This window comes from Barbus barbus (genome assembly GCF_936440315.1).
Source record: "Barbus barbus genome assembly, chromosome: 6".
NCBI classification, from domain to species: Eukaryota; Metazoa; Chordata; class Actinopteri; order Cypriniformes; family Cyprinidae; genus Barbus; species Barbus barbus.
The window spans coordinates 12,280,250-12,297,420 of record NC_136734.1 but is presented as its reverse complement, the minus strand read 5'-3'; the positions used below and the strand labels follow the sequence as shown (position 1 = coordinate 12,297,420).

At 36.9% G+C, this 17,171-nt stretch overlaps 1 protein-coding gene across 1 annotated transcript; it reads right to left on the bottom strand.

Annotated features, from left to right (window-relative positions):
- Positions 1–18: 18 nt before the first annotated feature.
- Positions 19–16,547, bottom strand: sat2b (spermidine/spermine N1-acetyltransferase family member 2b). The gene is made up of 6 exons (XM_079420209.1): positions 16,361–16,547; positions 3,111–3,162; positions 2,935–3,018; positions 1,873–1,974; positions 1,757–1,797; positions 19–1,554 (listed from the first exon to the last, which is right to left on the bottom strand). The coding sequence occupies exons 1-6, from the start codon at positions 16,421–16,423 to the stop codon at positions 1,381–1,383; spliced, it is 516 nt and encodes a 171-aa protein (XP_079276335.1). The 5' UTR covers positions 16,424–16,547; the 3' UTR covers positions 19–1,380.
- Positions 16,548–17,171: the final 624 nt, after the last annotated feature.

Below are 17,171 nucleotides of genomic sequence, written 5' to 3'. Positions count from 1 at the left end.
CAAAAAGTTGCCATTTTTTATTTATTTCCATTTTCCGGGCTACTATACAGTATTTGCAAATCTAAATTTGCTTTTGCCATAACTTGTTTTGCTTATTTATGCTTCCTCATTCCCTGCCACTCCAGTATGCACAAGAACCCATACAAACTAAACTCTGAGTCTTATTTGTTCATTGCATTAGTAATATCTGAAGTATTTTCATCAAAATATCATGTCTACATTCACACTATTAAGCATCCACTGGGCAGAGACCGAATCTGAACATCAGTGTTTGTTTAATCCTATATCTTTTATTTCATTATTATTATTATTTTTTTTTCATTGCTATCAGAATTGCTAGGAATTCTCTAGTAAACACTGAAACTTGATCTGATATCCTTTTTCCCTCTCCTTCTTTGAGTCTTGGGATTATGTATGCAAACACCTACTTGACTTTTCCCTGGATCTTTAGATGCATGTGTAAAAACCTGTGTGTAATGTTTATACTTAGTCCATATATACTCTATTGTTAAAGGGATAGTTCACCCAAAAATGAAAATTGTGTCATTAATTACTCGCCCTCATGTCGTTCCAAACCTGTAAGACCTTTGTTCATCTTCGGAACACAAATTAAGATATTTTTGATGAATTCTGAGAGCTCTCTGACCCTGCCATAGACAACAAGGATCCTTACATGATTAAGGCTCAGAAATGTAGCAAGGGCATCATTCAAAATAATCCATGTGACATCAGTGGTTCAACCGTAATTTTACAAAGCTACGAGAATATTTTTGTGTGCAAAGAAAACAAAAATAATGACTTTATTCAATAATTTGTCTCCTCCGTGTCACCCTATAGCGGCATTTTGGAGAGTATATCACATGTAAACAACATATGCAATGTATGTACACGGATACGTTGTTTACATTTAAATTGAAGCGTAAACAACGTATTTGAGTACGGTGCTGCAGACACAGAACAGCATACGTTGTTTACGTATGTGATACTCTCCAAAATCGCCAAAATGATTTTCCTTCTGATCTTGAAATTTGCCAAATATGTCAATATCAGCTGCTTCCTTCCTTTAGTGAATTGGCATCTCCACTCATTGGACGATAGAACGATAGGCACTACAACTTTCTTACACATTGTTTTATGAATGTTGCTCTGCGCACAGTGAATCAGAAGGTTCAGTTCAATTACAATATGTCTAGGGACAAGTGCAATTTGAATTTGAGGACAGAAGCTTGAAATATTCCAACTACTATAACTACAACAAAAACAGTATTTGTGGGATGTTTATTACTAAATGGTATTTTAATATTTTAACATAAAAAGCAAAACTATACACTAAGTATTCCTACTGACATTAACTAAACTTGTCACATGTCTTAATGTTCTCTAAGGTGCTTCCCTCGCTAGATTATCCAGAGCAATTCCATGAAAGCGGAGAAAATGCCAGCCCTCTTTAGCTGTGAGGTCCTCTGCACCTTTAGCCAAATAAAAGTCCAGAGAGGGCTTGTTCCAGTCTAGTACAGAGAGCTGTAAACGCACACAATGCTGCTCTTTGGCCACCTATAAAGTAACAAAACCTACATTTACCTTTTTACATTAAAACCATACCAATCATTCATTCAGATAACTAGCCTTGTTTAACCACAAAATACAGTAAAATTAGCAAAATTAGCATAATGCACAGATTTATATAGATAATATAAAACTATACATTTTATAAAAGGGAGAGAGAGAGAGAGAGAAAGAAAATGTAAAAACTTACTTTGGCAACAGTTGCCATTAAAGCCTTTCCAATGCCTTTACCTGTAGTGTAAGCAGAGATGACTGAATTCTGCATTTTGGCTAAAACTCTTCAACTTATTGATTAAGTATACACACCTCTGTACTCTGGCATCACATACAGATCTTCCATATACACAGTCCTCCCTTTCCAAGTGCTATACGTATAGAAGAAGAGAGCATAGCCAACCTTGGTATGTCCTGTGAGATGACAATTTCTCTAAGAATTCTTGTGATATCATAAATATAAAGTCTTACAAACTCATAATACACATTTACTGTGGCTGTTAATTACTAAGAAGTTAAAATGCAGCAAAACTATAACAAGAAATATGTGCTTAAACCAGGATGGGGGGTGCTGCTCATGCATTCATATCATGAAGGTGCGACTTTTGAGCTTTGTCATAGCAACTGAGATTAATTATTGCTGGAGGCCGATGAGCAGTGAACGCTTTCGTTAATTTTCGGCAAATCGCTGACAATATTCAAGAAACACCTAAAAACTCACCATACTGAAAAAAGAAAAAAAAAGGACTTCTATCTCTATGCTTTCAGTATTCCTTAATCCATCCCTGTTCTGGCTGTACTAATTTTAACAATGTCTGAAGCTTGGTATTATTAACACTTTCTTCTTATTGTTTATTGACTCTTTATGATGAATCGCTTGTTGTATTCTTGTAAGTCACTTTGGGTAAAAGCATCTACTAAATAAATGTAAATGAACAGTTCAGATGCAAAAGCCTCTAAGTGCCATCTGAAATTTTCTTCTACAATTAGCATTTTTATCAGGCTCCTATATTAATGTTCAGTTATTTCACTTTTATTGCATAGAAGAGGACATATACATTGCCATTACAATAAAATTACTGAACCTAAACATAAGATCCTGATAAAAATGCAAATTTTAGATGGAAATTTCAGACAGCACTTAGAGATTTTTCATCTGAACTCTTCAAATGTAAATGCAATAAGTAAAGATCTTTCTTGGTGCAACTAATAATTCAGACTTTATGGCACAAAAATCCTAAAATATCATAAATATAAACTACATGTAATAGGTTATTGTAGGTAAACCAAATATTATAAGTTATTGTTTACCACATTCCTGCCCTGTTTTCATTGGACATTATGTGGTTTTGGTCTTTTAGGAGTTATTATTACCATCTTTAGACTTGTGCTCCTCAGGTATGTCAGCTACAAGACACTGGTAAAAAGGATTGGGGCCAAATCCATCCCTCTCCAACTCTTAAGAGAAAACCATTAGAGTCAGACTTAGTAACAAATATGTGACTTCATTTTAACTTTAATAACTTGAAATGGCTTATTTAAAAAATAACCTTTATGGGAAATCTTCACTTGGTCCGGCATCTTTTCATAAACGGCCAATTCCTACAATAAAACATCCGGTAATACTTTACAACAAGGGTACATGAATAATCATGCACTAATGACTAAATTAATACTTAATTCATCACATACTAATGATTATTAAAGGGGTTAACGTATTATGAACTAACAAAGAGCTATCCTTAACTACGACTGGAGTCATACGGATTCATGCATGAATAACGGCAGCCATAACTACATGTTAGTAGTACATGTTTGATAGTTAATGCAATTAACATTTATGGGTAAACTAAATCAAACAGCCTCTTTAAGAAGGAATAAGGAATACTCTTGACTTTGAAATTAATTTAATACGGTCATTATTGGGTGGCAAAGGATTAGTTGATCCTCCTCATCAAGTTTAGAAAATACTAAATACACTAATGACTGATCTTGTCTGTTTTATGTTCTTCTCTTTCCCTTTAAACTCACCCTATTGTGACTTATACACAGATTAATAAAAAATAAAAACCCACAAAGAACATTTGTAGAAAAAACAATTCCTAAAGAAATGCTCAAACTGGAAAGAGTTCACTGTCCGTCCAGACACAGCTGTGATGATCCTGTTCCTCCACTCTTTGACTATTCACACAGAATCCACACAGCATCTCTTAACCGGGCTGAATACTTACTGTGTTAGTACATGTGTGTTTGATAGAAAGTATAACATAAATCATGAACTGAGTTTAGTAAGTAACAGTGAATTCCTTATGATTGGGGCCCCTCAAAGTAAAGTCATGTCAAAATCAACTTTAACAAGCCATTAGTTGATGTTAGTGTATGATAGTTAATGAGTTAGTTATGTTGGGCCCTCTCAAGTAAAGTCATGTCAAAATCATAATGAGTTGACGCAACGACACAATAACAATGTGAGAGTGTCCTCCTTATTCCTTACACCACCAATACAACAAACAATGGTTTTTAGTTATTTTATTATTTATTTACATAATTTAACATATATGGACTCAAAAGAAATTCCAAACATAATGCTACCTCTAAAGACACACAGAAGGTCAAATATTTTGCGTCCAGAAGCTCAAAACAATGCTGTTAATTACTGTACATAACTTTCCAAAAAAAGGGGTAATGCAAACATGACTTTAATTCGTTTACAAAAGCAGACGCCATTTATTAGATTAAAATGTCGACATAACCATAACAACAAATCTTTTTTTTTATTTTTATTGAATGCATGAAAAAACAAAAAAACAACAGTCATTGTCAAATCACAACAACAGTCCAGGGTCATTCAGTTTTTCAGTCCAAAGGAAGTGCGAAGTCCTTCAACAAAGCCACTGCTCTTATTGCTTTCAAGTTCGTGGAGAATTCAATAGATTTAAAATACATTTTCAATTCAAGTTTGAATCTTACAAAAAGAGGTGTACATTTGGAAAATGTACATTTATGAATATGATATTTAGCTAACAGGAAAATAAGGTTTATGAAATAAGAATCCCCTTTTTTCACAATCATGAAAGCCAAAAATGACATTGCTATAAGTAAACTCAAAATTAGGATTCACATAACATTTGATAAAGTCAAGAATGTCACACTAAAATGATGTTGTGTAAGAGCAATTCCAGAATAAATCTAAAGATGTTTCATTGTTTTCTAAACAGAAAGAACAGTTGGTGTTATAATATCATTCTAAAGTCTTTTATGGGAGCACTTATCCGGGTAAATTCTATGAATCAACTTAAATGCAATTTCTCTCATTTTGTTAGTAATTAAATATTTGTGAGGTAATGACCAAATTTTCTTCCAGGGAATATCACTTACTAAACCATTCCAATAAGAGATTACATAAGGCACAGAAATAGACTCCATCTGAAAGCTATTCTGAATTTTAAAGGTGTTGTTTAAAGTGGTGAAATCAAGAGCGTTTAAACCCCCTTTTTCTCAATGGTGTTTATAAGTACAGATTATCTAATAAAATGAGTTTTATTCTTCCAAACAAAGTTGAGAAGCATTGTATACATTTTTTTAAGAATGGCAGTGTCAACATTCAAAGAGAGAGCAGCATATGCTAACCTTGACAAACCATCAGCTTTGCTAGTAAGATTCTTCCCTTCAGTGAGAGATCACGTTGGAGCCACATATTCAGTTTTTTCTGAGTACTCGCAATTAATAGATTAAAATTTAAGGAGCATATTTCTAATTAATTTTTGTTATAATAACACCTAAATAAGATACCTGACCTTTGAATATTACAAATTTCTGACAAATTACATTCTTTGATGGACATCAGTTCACACTCTGAGAGATTCAAGAACAGGCCTGATGCTTTGGAGAATTGCTGGATATACTTTAATGCTAAAGGAACTTGATTAGCATTTTGCAAAAAAAGAGTGGTATCATCAGCCAGTTGACTGATGAGTATCTGTTTGTCAGCAATAGAGATACCATGAAGACCACTATTAGAAATGTAAGAAGCGAATATCTGGGAAACTAGTAAAAATAAATAAGGGGATAATGGACACCCTTGCCTGATACCACGTGACAAGTAAAATCTAGGAGAAGTACCATATTTTAATTTAATTCAAACAAATTTTTCCACTGATTTAAATATAAATTTATGTTCAACTGAATCAAAAGCTTTATAAAAATCCAGGAAATTTGAATCCAGGGCTTTGAATTTGAATTTGAATTTGAGAAAAGAATAAAACTATTATGTTCCAGCAAATCACTATAATCCAATAAGTCTAAAACTAATCTAATATTATTCATTACATGTTGGTCCCTCATAAATCCAGACTGAGTCTCATCTATAACAGTATCCAAACAATCTTTAAGTCTTTTAGCAAATATTATGGCGAACATTTTATAGGCATTGTTAAGGAGTGTGATGGGTCGCCAGTTGTCTAAATTGGTAAGATCTTTCTTAGGGCTAGGAATTAAAGTTATGATACATTGCATCAATGTAGGAGGTAAAGCCTCTTTTTCAATACTTTCTCTAAAAACCTGAGTCAAAAAGGGAGTAAGTTCATCAGCAAATACTTTGTACAGCTCAGCTGTAAGGACTTATTGTTTTTCAAACTCTTAATTGCTCTTTGTACTTCCTCAGCAGTAACAATGCTATCACAAAAAAAAATCTATCACTTTCAGATATAACCTTAACATAATTAACCGAGTCTAGAAATGAGGACGTTGTTTGCTCTGAATACCTTGAACTACAAAGATTCTTATAAAATTGGCAGAATTACAGTTCGTTGGTTAAGTGAAATTACTAATAAATGAAAATGACCTAAGCTATCCGATTCTGACCCTAATATATCCCCACCAAATTTGTTTCTCAAAATGCTTACACCAGCTGAGTGTTCAGTGCCATGTGAACTCCAAATATCGTTACCCCACTGAGATTTCCACCATTTGTAATCATCAATAGTCGAATGACATTCCTGAAGAAACAGAAGTGTGATTTGTGTTTTCTAGCAAACAAAAAAGAGCTTTTCGTTTGACACTATCCCTGAGGCCCCTGGCATTAAAGGATATTAAAGACAATGACATGAACCACGAACAATATAGATTTCAAGATTTTTCAAGATTCAAGATTCAAGATTTTTATTTGTCACATACACAATTATACAGAGTATAACCAGCAGTGAAATGTAGGTCAGGTCCGCTGCAAGGACAGTGCAATTATAAAGTATACAGATATTAAGAAAAAGAAAAGTAGAAAAAATAAGAGAATAAAATAAAATAAAAGATAAAAAATATAAATATAAATATGAATGTGCAGGTCAGTATGTTGTTGACTTAAATAGTAATAAGAGGAATGTGCAAAAAGTTGTACAGGGTATTTAAATAGCAGCAATATGAGGTAGAAAAAAATATGAATAATTATGAATAGCTTATTGATATGGTGATATTTACATGGAGTCATGTGATGTTATGATACAGAGTTAGAGTTTAGGAGCCTGATGGCCTGGGGGAAGAAGCTCCTTCTAAGTCTCTCAGTTTTTGTCATCAGGCTACGGAAGCGCTTACCAGATGGAAGCAAAGTGAATAGATGGTTACCAGAGTGATTAGAGTCCTTAAATATTTTGACAGCTCTATTTTTGCAGCGTTTGAGGTAGATGTCCTGCAGAGAGGGGAGAGCAGACCCTGAGATGCGCTCAGCTAAGCGCACAACTCTCTGTAGTGCTTTGCAGTCCTGTTTGGAGCTGTTTCCATACAACACTGAGATGCACTGAGTCAATACACTTTCTATGGTCCCTGAATAGAAAGTTTTCAGGATTGCTGGTGAGACCCTGAATTTCCTCAGCTGTCGCAGATGGTACAGTCTTTGCCTGGCTTTCTTAACCTGTGTTTGGATGTGTGTAGTCCAAGTCAGGTTCTCGGAGATGTTTACACCGAGGTACTTGAAGCTACTCATTCTCTCCACAGGGGTCCCACTGATCATAAGAGGAGTGTAGGGCCGCTGCTGTCTCTTCCTAAAGTCCATGATTAGCTCTTTAGTTTTGCTCACATTCAGCGAGAGACAGTTGTCCTGGCACCATGATGTGAGTCTCTCTACCTCATCCAAGTATGCGGTCTCATCGTTGTTGGAGATGAGGGCCAGAACCACAGTATCATCAGCGAATTTGACAATAGATGTGGAGCTGTGAGAGGACACGCAGTCATGCGTGTAGAGAGAGTAGAGCAGGGGACTCAGGACACAGCCCTGTGGGGCTCCTACGTTCAGAGTGATGGAGTTTGAGGTGAACTGGCCAACTTTCACCACTTGAGGTCTGCCGGTGAGGAAGTCTTGAATCCAGTCACAGAGTGAGGAGTTTAGGCTGAGGTCTGTGAGTTTAGAAGCCAGCTTAATGGGGACTATAGTGTTGAAAGCTGAGCTATAGTCAATGAATAGCAGCCTTACATAATTCCCATTGTTGCTGTCCAAGTGTGTGAGGGTAGAGTGGAGGACATGAGAGATGGCATCGTCTGTAGATCTGTTTGGGCGATAGGTAAACTGAAGAGGGTCAAAAGTATCAGGTATGGAGGAGCAAATGTGGCTCTTAACAAGTCTCTCAAAAACCTTCATGACTATAGATGTGAGGGCAACTGGGCGATAGTCATTCAGGCAAGAGGGTTTATTGTTCTTTGGCACAGGGATAATGACAGATTTTTTGAATGAGGTGGGAACCACGGAGGTAGCAAGGGACTCATTAAATATGGAAGTGAACAAACCAGCGAGCTGATCGGCGCAGGACCTCTGAACACGGCAGGTTATCCCATCAGGGCCGGCTGCTTTCCTGACGTTCACTTTCTTTAGCGCCCTCCGAACCTCATCCTCCGACACGGTGATTACAGGATCATCGCTGCTCTGCCTGCTGCTTCGCGCCACCGCCGTTGCAATCGAAGCGGCTGAAGAAGGTGTTTAACTCGTTGGCCAGCAACAGATCTGCTCTCACCTCCGCGGAGGGTTTGTTTCCAAAGGCACATATAGTCCTCAGTCCCTGCCACATCCGTCGAGAGTCATTGAGCTGGAAATGAGACTCAATTCTATCTCTGTATCTGTGTTTAGCGGCTCTTACTGCGCGTCGGAGAGCATAGCACGATGCTTTGTACTCGCTCATATTCCCGGTCAGAAGAGCCTCATTGTAAGCGGCAGTGCGTGTGTTGACTGCAGCACGGATTGATCTGTCCACCCACGGTTTCTGGTTGGAGAATGTCCTTATCGTTATTGTTTCTGTAGTTTGCTCGGTTAGCGTGTTTACAAAGCTTAATGCTACATCCGTGAACTCGCTGACGTCAGAAGAACTCGCCCGGAACATGTCCCAGTCGACGTCATCAAGAGCCGCCTGCAGCATAGCCTCTGAGTGGGAGGACCAGCGTGTCACTACTCTCTACACCGGAGGTTCCTGAACGAGCCTTTGTTTGTATCCCAGTGTTAGAAAAAGGGCGGCATGGTCCGATTTGCGGCATGCAGCGATGTTCGGGGAGACCTGGCTGAAGAGGTCGATGATCATCTGCTTTACGTTCTCTCCTGCTTTTTCCGGAATACCAGCGACGCAAAGCTTCCATCTTCTCTTGTAAGCATCCAGATCATTATACTTATCACAAAGTTTGACATTGTCTTTCTCCAATCTTACAATTTTCTTTTCCAGTTCCTCAGTTTTATCATTGAAATGCTTCACCTGTTCACCGTGGAATTCGAGGGAGCTGATTATCTGTTTAATAGAGTTTGAGTTTTCAAGTATCGTTTTTTCAACTCCTTGAATTTGGTGCAAAGTTTCTTTGTGCATGGCCTCCATTCTCTGCATGAATCTCATTAGCATGGCATCACTCACTAAAGGACTGTCGGAGCTCAGTCTACTTTTTTTTCGCAGGGTTCGGTTCAGGTGTATCGGGTAAAAGCGTGAACTCAGCCTGTCCAACAACTGCATCCAACTCAGCGTTTATAGTTCTCCTTGCATAGGCTGTGCATAGCAAGGAGAGTTTCTTCTTTATCCTCCATATTTGCAAGTCAGCACAGCAATTCATAGCAAAAGCACGTGGGTTGTTATTATTATTAGCGACTAGCTCGAATAGCAAAAAAAATGCAACGGAAAAAAATATAATTTAAGGAGGCTACTTAACTCATAATATAAACTGTATCTTTCAGTTAGTTCTGAACATGAACTGTTTTAAACAACCCGGGATCTGAGCAAAGTTTTTAAGAGCTCCAGCAAACCTGTCTTACTACAACGCCATCTTGGCAGCCTCCCCGTAACAACAAACCTTGCGCCGGGCGAGCGTCGAGAGTGTGCCACTAATGAGTGTACCACTAGAAACAAACCTTACATACTGTAGGTCCATTTATTTGAAATTATTGTTTGTTGAAAGTATTAATGCCATTAATTAGACAGATCAACGTAGAAAATATACCAATAAATAACATTAATAGTTTGTATGATTTGTTCATGTTTAGTCATAACGTCTTTTCTTCCCATGACAAGTACGTGTACAGTATGTAAAGTTTGTTTCTGGTGGTACACTCATTAGTGGCGCACTCTTAGGTTTGTTGTTATGGTAATGACCATATTTTAATCTAATAAATGTGACGACCCTGGACCACAAAACCAGTCATAAGGGTCAATGTTTCGATTGAGGTATACATAATCTGAAAGCTGAATAAATAAGCTTTCCATTGATGTATGGTTTGTTATGATAGGACAATATTTGGCTGAGATACAACTATTTGAAAATCTGGAATCTGAGGGTGCAAAAAATCTAAATATTGATAAAATCGCCTTTAAATTTGTCCAAATGAAGTTCTTAGCAATGCATATTACTAATCAAAAATTAAGTTTTGATATATTTACAGTAGGAAATTTACAAAATATCTTCATGGAACATGATCTTTAATTAATGTCATAATGATTTTTGGCATAAAAAAAAAATCAATAATTTTGATCCATACAATGTATTTTTGGCTTTTGCTACAATAGCCAAATATTTGACCTTTTGTGTATCTTTAGAGCTAACATTATGTTTGGACTTATATGTGAAATTATGTAAATTAATTATAAAATAACTAAAAACACTCTTACAGCATGTTTAATGGTAATTAATTTGATGATTTGTTAATGTGTCATTGTGTCAACTCATTATTAACTACCCATACACTAACATCAACTAATGGCTTGTTAAAGCTGATTTTGATTAGGGGTGGGAGAAAAAATAGATTCACTTAACTATCGCGATTCTTTTTAAAACGATTTAAAAATCTATTGGTTTACCTCAGAATCGATTTTTATTTCATTATTTAATTTTTCCTAAGAGGTGGTGGGGAGAAGTTAGCGTTGTGTAATTCCAAAAGAGGGCGAAATGTATAGTGTGTTCGACTTGAAGCAGCACCGCGCAGATGATCAGTGTGACATCAGAGTACCGCGAGAGCAATAAGAGAGCAGATGGATCCTTATGCTTTCAATCGCTCTCGCGGTACTTTGATGTCAAACACTGATCATTCTGCGCAGTGCCGCATCAAGTCAAACCCACCTTATATACAGGTGCTGGTCATAAAATTAGAATATCATGAAAAAGTTGATTTATTTCATTAATACCATTGAAAAAAAAGTGAAACTTGTATATTAGATTCATTCATTACACACAGACTGATATATTTCAAATGTTTATTTCCTTTAATTTTGATTATAACTGACAACTAATGAAAGTCCCAAATTCAGTATCTCAGAAAATTAGAATATTGTGAAAATTTTCAATATTGAAGACACCTGGTGCCACACTCTAATCAGCTAATTAACCCAAAACACCTACAAAAGCCTTTAAATGGTCTCTCAGTCTAGTTCTGTAGGCTACACAATCATGGGGAAGACTGCTGACTTGACAGTTGTCCAAAAGACGACCATTGACACCTTGCACAAGGAGGGCAAGACACAAAAGGTCATTGCTAAAGAGGCTGGCTGTTCACAGAGCTCTGTGTCCAAGCACATTAATAGAGAGGCGAAGGGAAGGACAAGATGTGGTAGAAAAAAAGTGTAAAAGCAATAGGGATAACCGCACCCTGGAGAGGATTGTGAAACAAAACCCATTCAAAAATGTGGGGGAGATTCACAAAGAGTGGACTGCAGCTGGAGTCAGTGCTTCAAGAACCACCACGCACAGACGTATGCAAGACATGGGTTTCAGCTGTCGCATTCCTTGTGTCAAGCCACTCTTGAACAAGAGACAGCGTCAGAAGCGTCTTGCCTGGGCTAAAGACAAAAAGGACTGGACTGCTACTGCGTGGTCCAAAGTTATGTTCTCTGATGAAAGTAAATTTTGCATTTCCTTTGGAAATCAAGGTCCCAGAGTCTGGAGGAAGAGAGGACAGGCACATAATCCACGTTGCTTGAGGTCCGGTGTAAAGTTTCTACAGTCATTGATGGTTTGGGGTGCCATGTCATCTGCTGGTGTTGGTCCATTGTGTTTTCTGAGGTCCAAGGTCAACGCAGCCGTCTACCAGGAAGTTTTAGAGCACTTCATGCTTCCTGCTGCTGACCAACTTTATGGAGATGCAGATTTCATTTTCCAACAGGACTTGGCACCTGCACACACCGCTAAAGCTACCAGTACCTGGTTTAAGGACCACGGTATCCCTGTTCTTGATTGGCCAGCAAACTCGCCTGACCTTAACCCCATAGAAAACCTATGGGGTATTGTGAAGAGGAAGCTGCAATACGCCAGACCCGACAATTCAGAAGAGCTGAAGGCCACTATCAGAGCAACATGGGCTCTCATAACACCTGAGCAGTGTCACAGACTGATCGACTCCATGCCATGCCGCATTGCTGCAGTAATCCAGGCCAAAGGAGCCCCAACTAAATATTGAGTGCTGTACATGCTCATACTTTTCATGTTCATACTTTTCAGTTGGCCAACATTTCTAAAAATCATTTTTTTTTGCATTGGTACTGAATTTGCATTTGAGATACTGAATTTGGGACTTTCATTAGTTGTCAGTTATAATCATCAAAATTAAAGGAAATAAACATTTGAAATATATCAGTCTGTGTGTAATGAATTAATCTAATATACAAGTTTCACTTTTTGAATGGTATTACTGAAATAAATCAACTTTTTCATGATATTCTAATTTTATGACCAGCACCTGTATAAATCAGCGGGAGCCGTCTTTTCTCTGTAGCTCTCACGGTGCTTTGATGTCATACAGCGATCGTTCGGCGTGCGCAGTGCCGCTGCATTAGATGACGTCATATACGTTTAAAGCCGGCACGAGAAAGCAAAATCATGATGGAGGCAGAGGATCAAACCTCTTCCAGAATTCTTTCTGCACCCTTCACGTTTTGAATCCCAACTGCCGGGAAAACATGACTAAAACGGTATGCAACGTAACATTGCACTTTACTTTATTTCAGAAAGTAATTTTTTCTGCACATTTTGTTGAACATTTGATTATTATATTCATGTGCAAGTTCAGGGTTTTGGTACTTTAAAGTTTCATGGTTCAAAGTACTTTAAATATACACTGTATGTGTATGCTCCTGAAATAAAAGTTAGAAAGATGTTTTGATTGATGCATGAGAAAGATGCATTTTTTTTGTTAAGCCTGGAATACACTACGCCACTTTTGAACCAAAGACTGTCAAAAAAGATGGACGACGCGTCTCCGCTTCCTTCCACTATAGAAAAGTGAAGCCAAAACATCTCAGTATGGCCGCTGCCATCGTGAGTAAATGACATCATTTGGAGCCCGAGTCTGCGCAGTAGAGATTCGTTTGGAGCCAGAGTCTGAGCAGTAGAGATTCGTTTGGAGCCAGAGTCTGCGCAGTAGAGATTCGTTTGGAGCCAGAGTCTGCGCAGTAGAGATTCGTTTGGAGCCAGAGTCTGTGCAGTAGAGATTCGTTTGGAGCCCGAGTCTGCGCAGTAGAGTCGTGAGGTGGAGCCGCGGAATCAAACTCCCGCAGACCCATCAACCATAACGACACACCCCGTTTTTATAGCATCAAATTACTAGCTAAAATCAAACTTACCACAAAAACAAACAATTGAACATATTCGCGTGATAACAACTACCTTAAATGACCAAAATCATATTTTGGAAAATTGTATTGGAAGTGTAATTAATTTTTTTGTTATGACTAGGGATGCAACGATACCATTTTTTCAGAACCGATCTGATCCTGAAAATTCTGAGTATCTGCCGATACCGATCCAATCCGATACCAGCGCAGTTTTTTTTAAATCGATGTAGAATTTCTATACTTCTGTGTGTCTGTGTGTTACTCTTTTGTGTGTTAAACACAATCTACTACATATAGATAACGTAATTTTAATGAAAAATAACAAATGAAAAAATATAAAATCATAATCTATGACAAAAATACTTTGTTTATAATACAGCAAAAGATACTCTAGAAAAATCAAGGGTGCACAATAGTTTTATAAAACCTAGTGAAACATTTTTATTTACAAATAAAAGTGAATAAGTGTAGGACTAAATCTGGTGAAATTATACACATTGCTCTTTGAATTGTTGTAAAATACATTCATGAAAAAACAAGCACATACATTTATATATAAATATATAGGCTACTATAAAATTAAAAGACATTTCTTTTAAATCTATAGCACAGTAATGAAGGCAGCAACATATGATAGATAGGACAGAACAAGAAATACTGTTAATAATCTTTCATTGCGCAAAAGTATTATAATAATTAAGACTCTAATATAGAGCAGCAGAAGAGTTTACCTGAACTTGAATTTAAAGATTTAAATATTCATCTGTACCTCAGATTAAACTATGGAACAGCTTCAGAACACTTGAAATATAGTGCACGATAACTTTATGGTGCTTTATAATGTTTTTGTGCCTTTCGTGGGGCTCAACAATAACACAGAATAGTGTACGCACAATATCGGATTTGGATCGGTCTCGTCTGACCGATACCCGATCCGCAGAAAATGACCGTATCGGAGTCGATACCGATCCTGAGTATCGGATTAATGTATCCCTAGTTATGACTCTAGTCCCATTCATTTACATGGAGAGGGCCTGGTTTATGACCTGTACTGCAGCAAGCCACCAGGGGGCGATCAAAGAGCCTGCAGGTTCACTTTCCAGTAAGAGTGAGACACACCCGGGTCTGAACAAGTTGAGGCTACTTGAGGAAAGTCAAAGCCAGTCTGCAGATTACAGCTGACAGATTCCACAGAAAATCGGGTAGTGTATGATGTCACAACTCCGATTTTTTTAGCTTCAGACTTTGATTCAATCCAGTCTGAGGATATCAAACATGTTTGATATTTTCAGCCCATTTTAAAACACGTTTTCTTTTGACATGCGTCTCCTAGCAACAAGGCGCATGTTTCTGCATGAGTTCCTTGTGATCGGAACAACTTTAAAGTCTGGTAGTGTATGATCCTCGATCGCGTAGTGTATGATGCCCAGTTTTCCTTTGTCACTATTTACAAAGTCGGTAAGTGTATGATGCCTAGTGTTTTAAAAATCTGTTCAGATTTTAAAAGTCGTGCAGTGTATTCCATCCTTTAATATGACTCATCATATACAGTCTCTTTTAATGGTATTATCAACTATTTTCCATTGTCTAGTCTTTAATAAGCAAACAAAAATCACAATAAATTGTAATATCAAATCGCAATAGTGATTGCTAATGTGTGGGGGGGTTTTTATCGTGACAGTCTGTGTATTAAGTGTATCATTCAAATTTTTCCCATGGTCTAGAGTTAAAAACAAAAATCGCAACACATAGAATCGAATTGTAGAATCGAAATTCTTAAAAAAAAAAAGTGCAATACATATAGTATTGGCACCCATGTATCGTGATAGTATCGAATTGGGAGGTAGGTGTATCGTCCCATCCCTAATTTTGACATGACTTTACTTAAGAGAGCCCAACATAACTAACTCATTACCCATACACTAACATCAACTAATGGCTTGTTAAAATTGATTTTGACATAACTTTACTTGAGGGAGCCCAATCATAAGGAATTCACTGTTAACTACTTACTAAACTCAGTTCATGATTTATGTTATACTTTCTATCAAACACACATGTATTAACACAGTGAGTATTCAGCCCGGTTAAGAGATGCTGTGTGGATTCTGTGTGAATAGTCAAAGAGTGGAGGAACAGGATCATCACAGCTGTGTCTGGACGGACAGTGAACTCTTTCCAGTTTGAGCATTTCTTTATGAATTGTTTGTTCAACAAATGTTCTTTGTGGGTTTTGGGTTTTTATTTTTTATTAATCTGTGTATAAGTCACAATAGGATGAGTTTAAAGGTAAAGAGAAGAACATAAAACAGACAAGATCAGTCATTAGTGTATTTAGTATTTTCTAAACTTGATGAGGAGGATCAACTAATCCTTTGCCACCCAATAATGAGAGTATTAAATTAATTTCAAAGTAAGAGTATTTCTTATTCCTTCTTAAAGAGGCTGTTTGATTTAGTTTACCCATAAATGTTAATTGCATTAACTATCAAACATGCTACTAACATGTAGTTATGGCTGCCGTTATTCATGCATGAATCCGTATGACTCCAGTCGTAGTTAAGGATAGCTCTTCGTTAGGTCATAATTAGCTAACCCCTTTAATAAAAATTAGTATGTGATGAATTAAGTGTTAATTTAAGCATTAGCACATGATTATTCACGTACCCTTATTGTAAAGTGTTACCAAACATCCAAAATCATTCTGCACTCAACACACGCTAAACAAGTTCTGAATGGAGTTCTCTCACCATAATCATGCGCGCTATGTCTCGACAGTCTTCAGGTTTGGCTGCACAAATTGTAAACCTCATTTTGAATATAACAGCGTTTCCCGATTTCCTCCACTAACTTTGGTCCGTGAACAATATGGCACTAAAGAGCCGACTGTACACACGCGTCAGACCAACAAGAGAGTGAGACGTGTTTAAGAGCGTCATACATCACAGATTTTGCGCAGCCTCTCCAGCAACCCATGCTCAGATCACTGCTTGTGTATGGCAAGCGATTTTATCATTTAATCTATAAACCGTACTAGTAGCCTATCTATTTGTTACTAGTTCTTATTTTTTAGATACTAATATATTTTCTATTAAGTACTAGTAGGCTACTTATTCATTAGCTACTAGTGTTTATTCTTTAGGTACTAGTGTCTTTTGCTAATGTACTAGTACCTATTCATTAGATGTAGTTCTTATTTATTAGATACTACTTTTTATTATTATATATTATTATTATTATTAATTCAGCTTAACAACCAAACAAGGTACATAATCACATTCCAGAATAAATCAAAACTTTTTTAGCCTTGGCTGAGCATAACCAAAAATAGATCAACAAAAACATAAGCGTCCAAATAAACCTAACTAAACCAGAAAAAAAGAAAAGAAAAGAAAAGAAAAAAAAAGAACATAAGATGCTTCCAAAAATAAAATACAACAAAGAGGGCTTTTAAATTAAATTATACAAATCCAACAGAGACACCAACTTAATGGCTTTCTTATTCTTAACAAATTTTCAAGATTTAGAGTTTTACCTCATTACACCATTGGATAAAGTTGG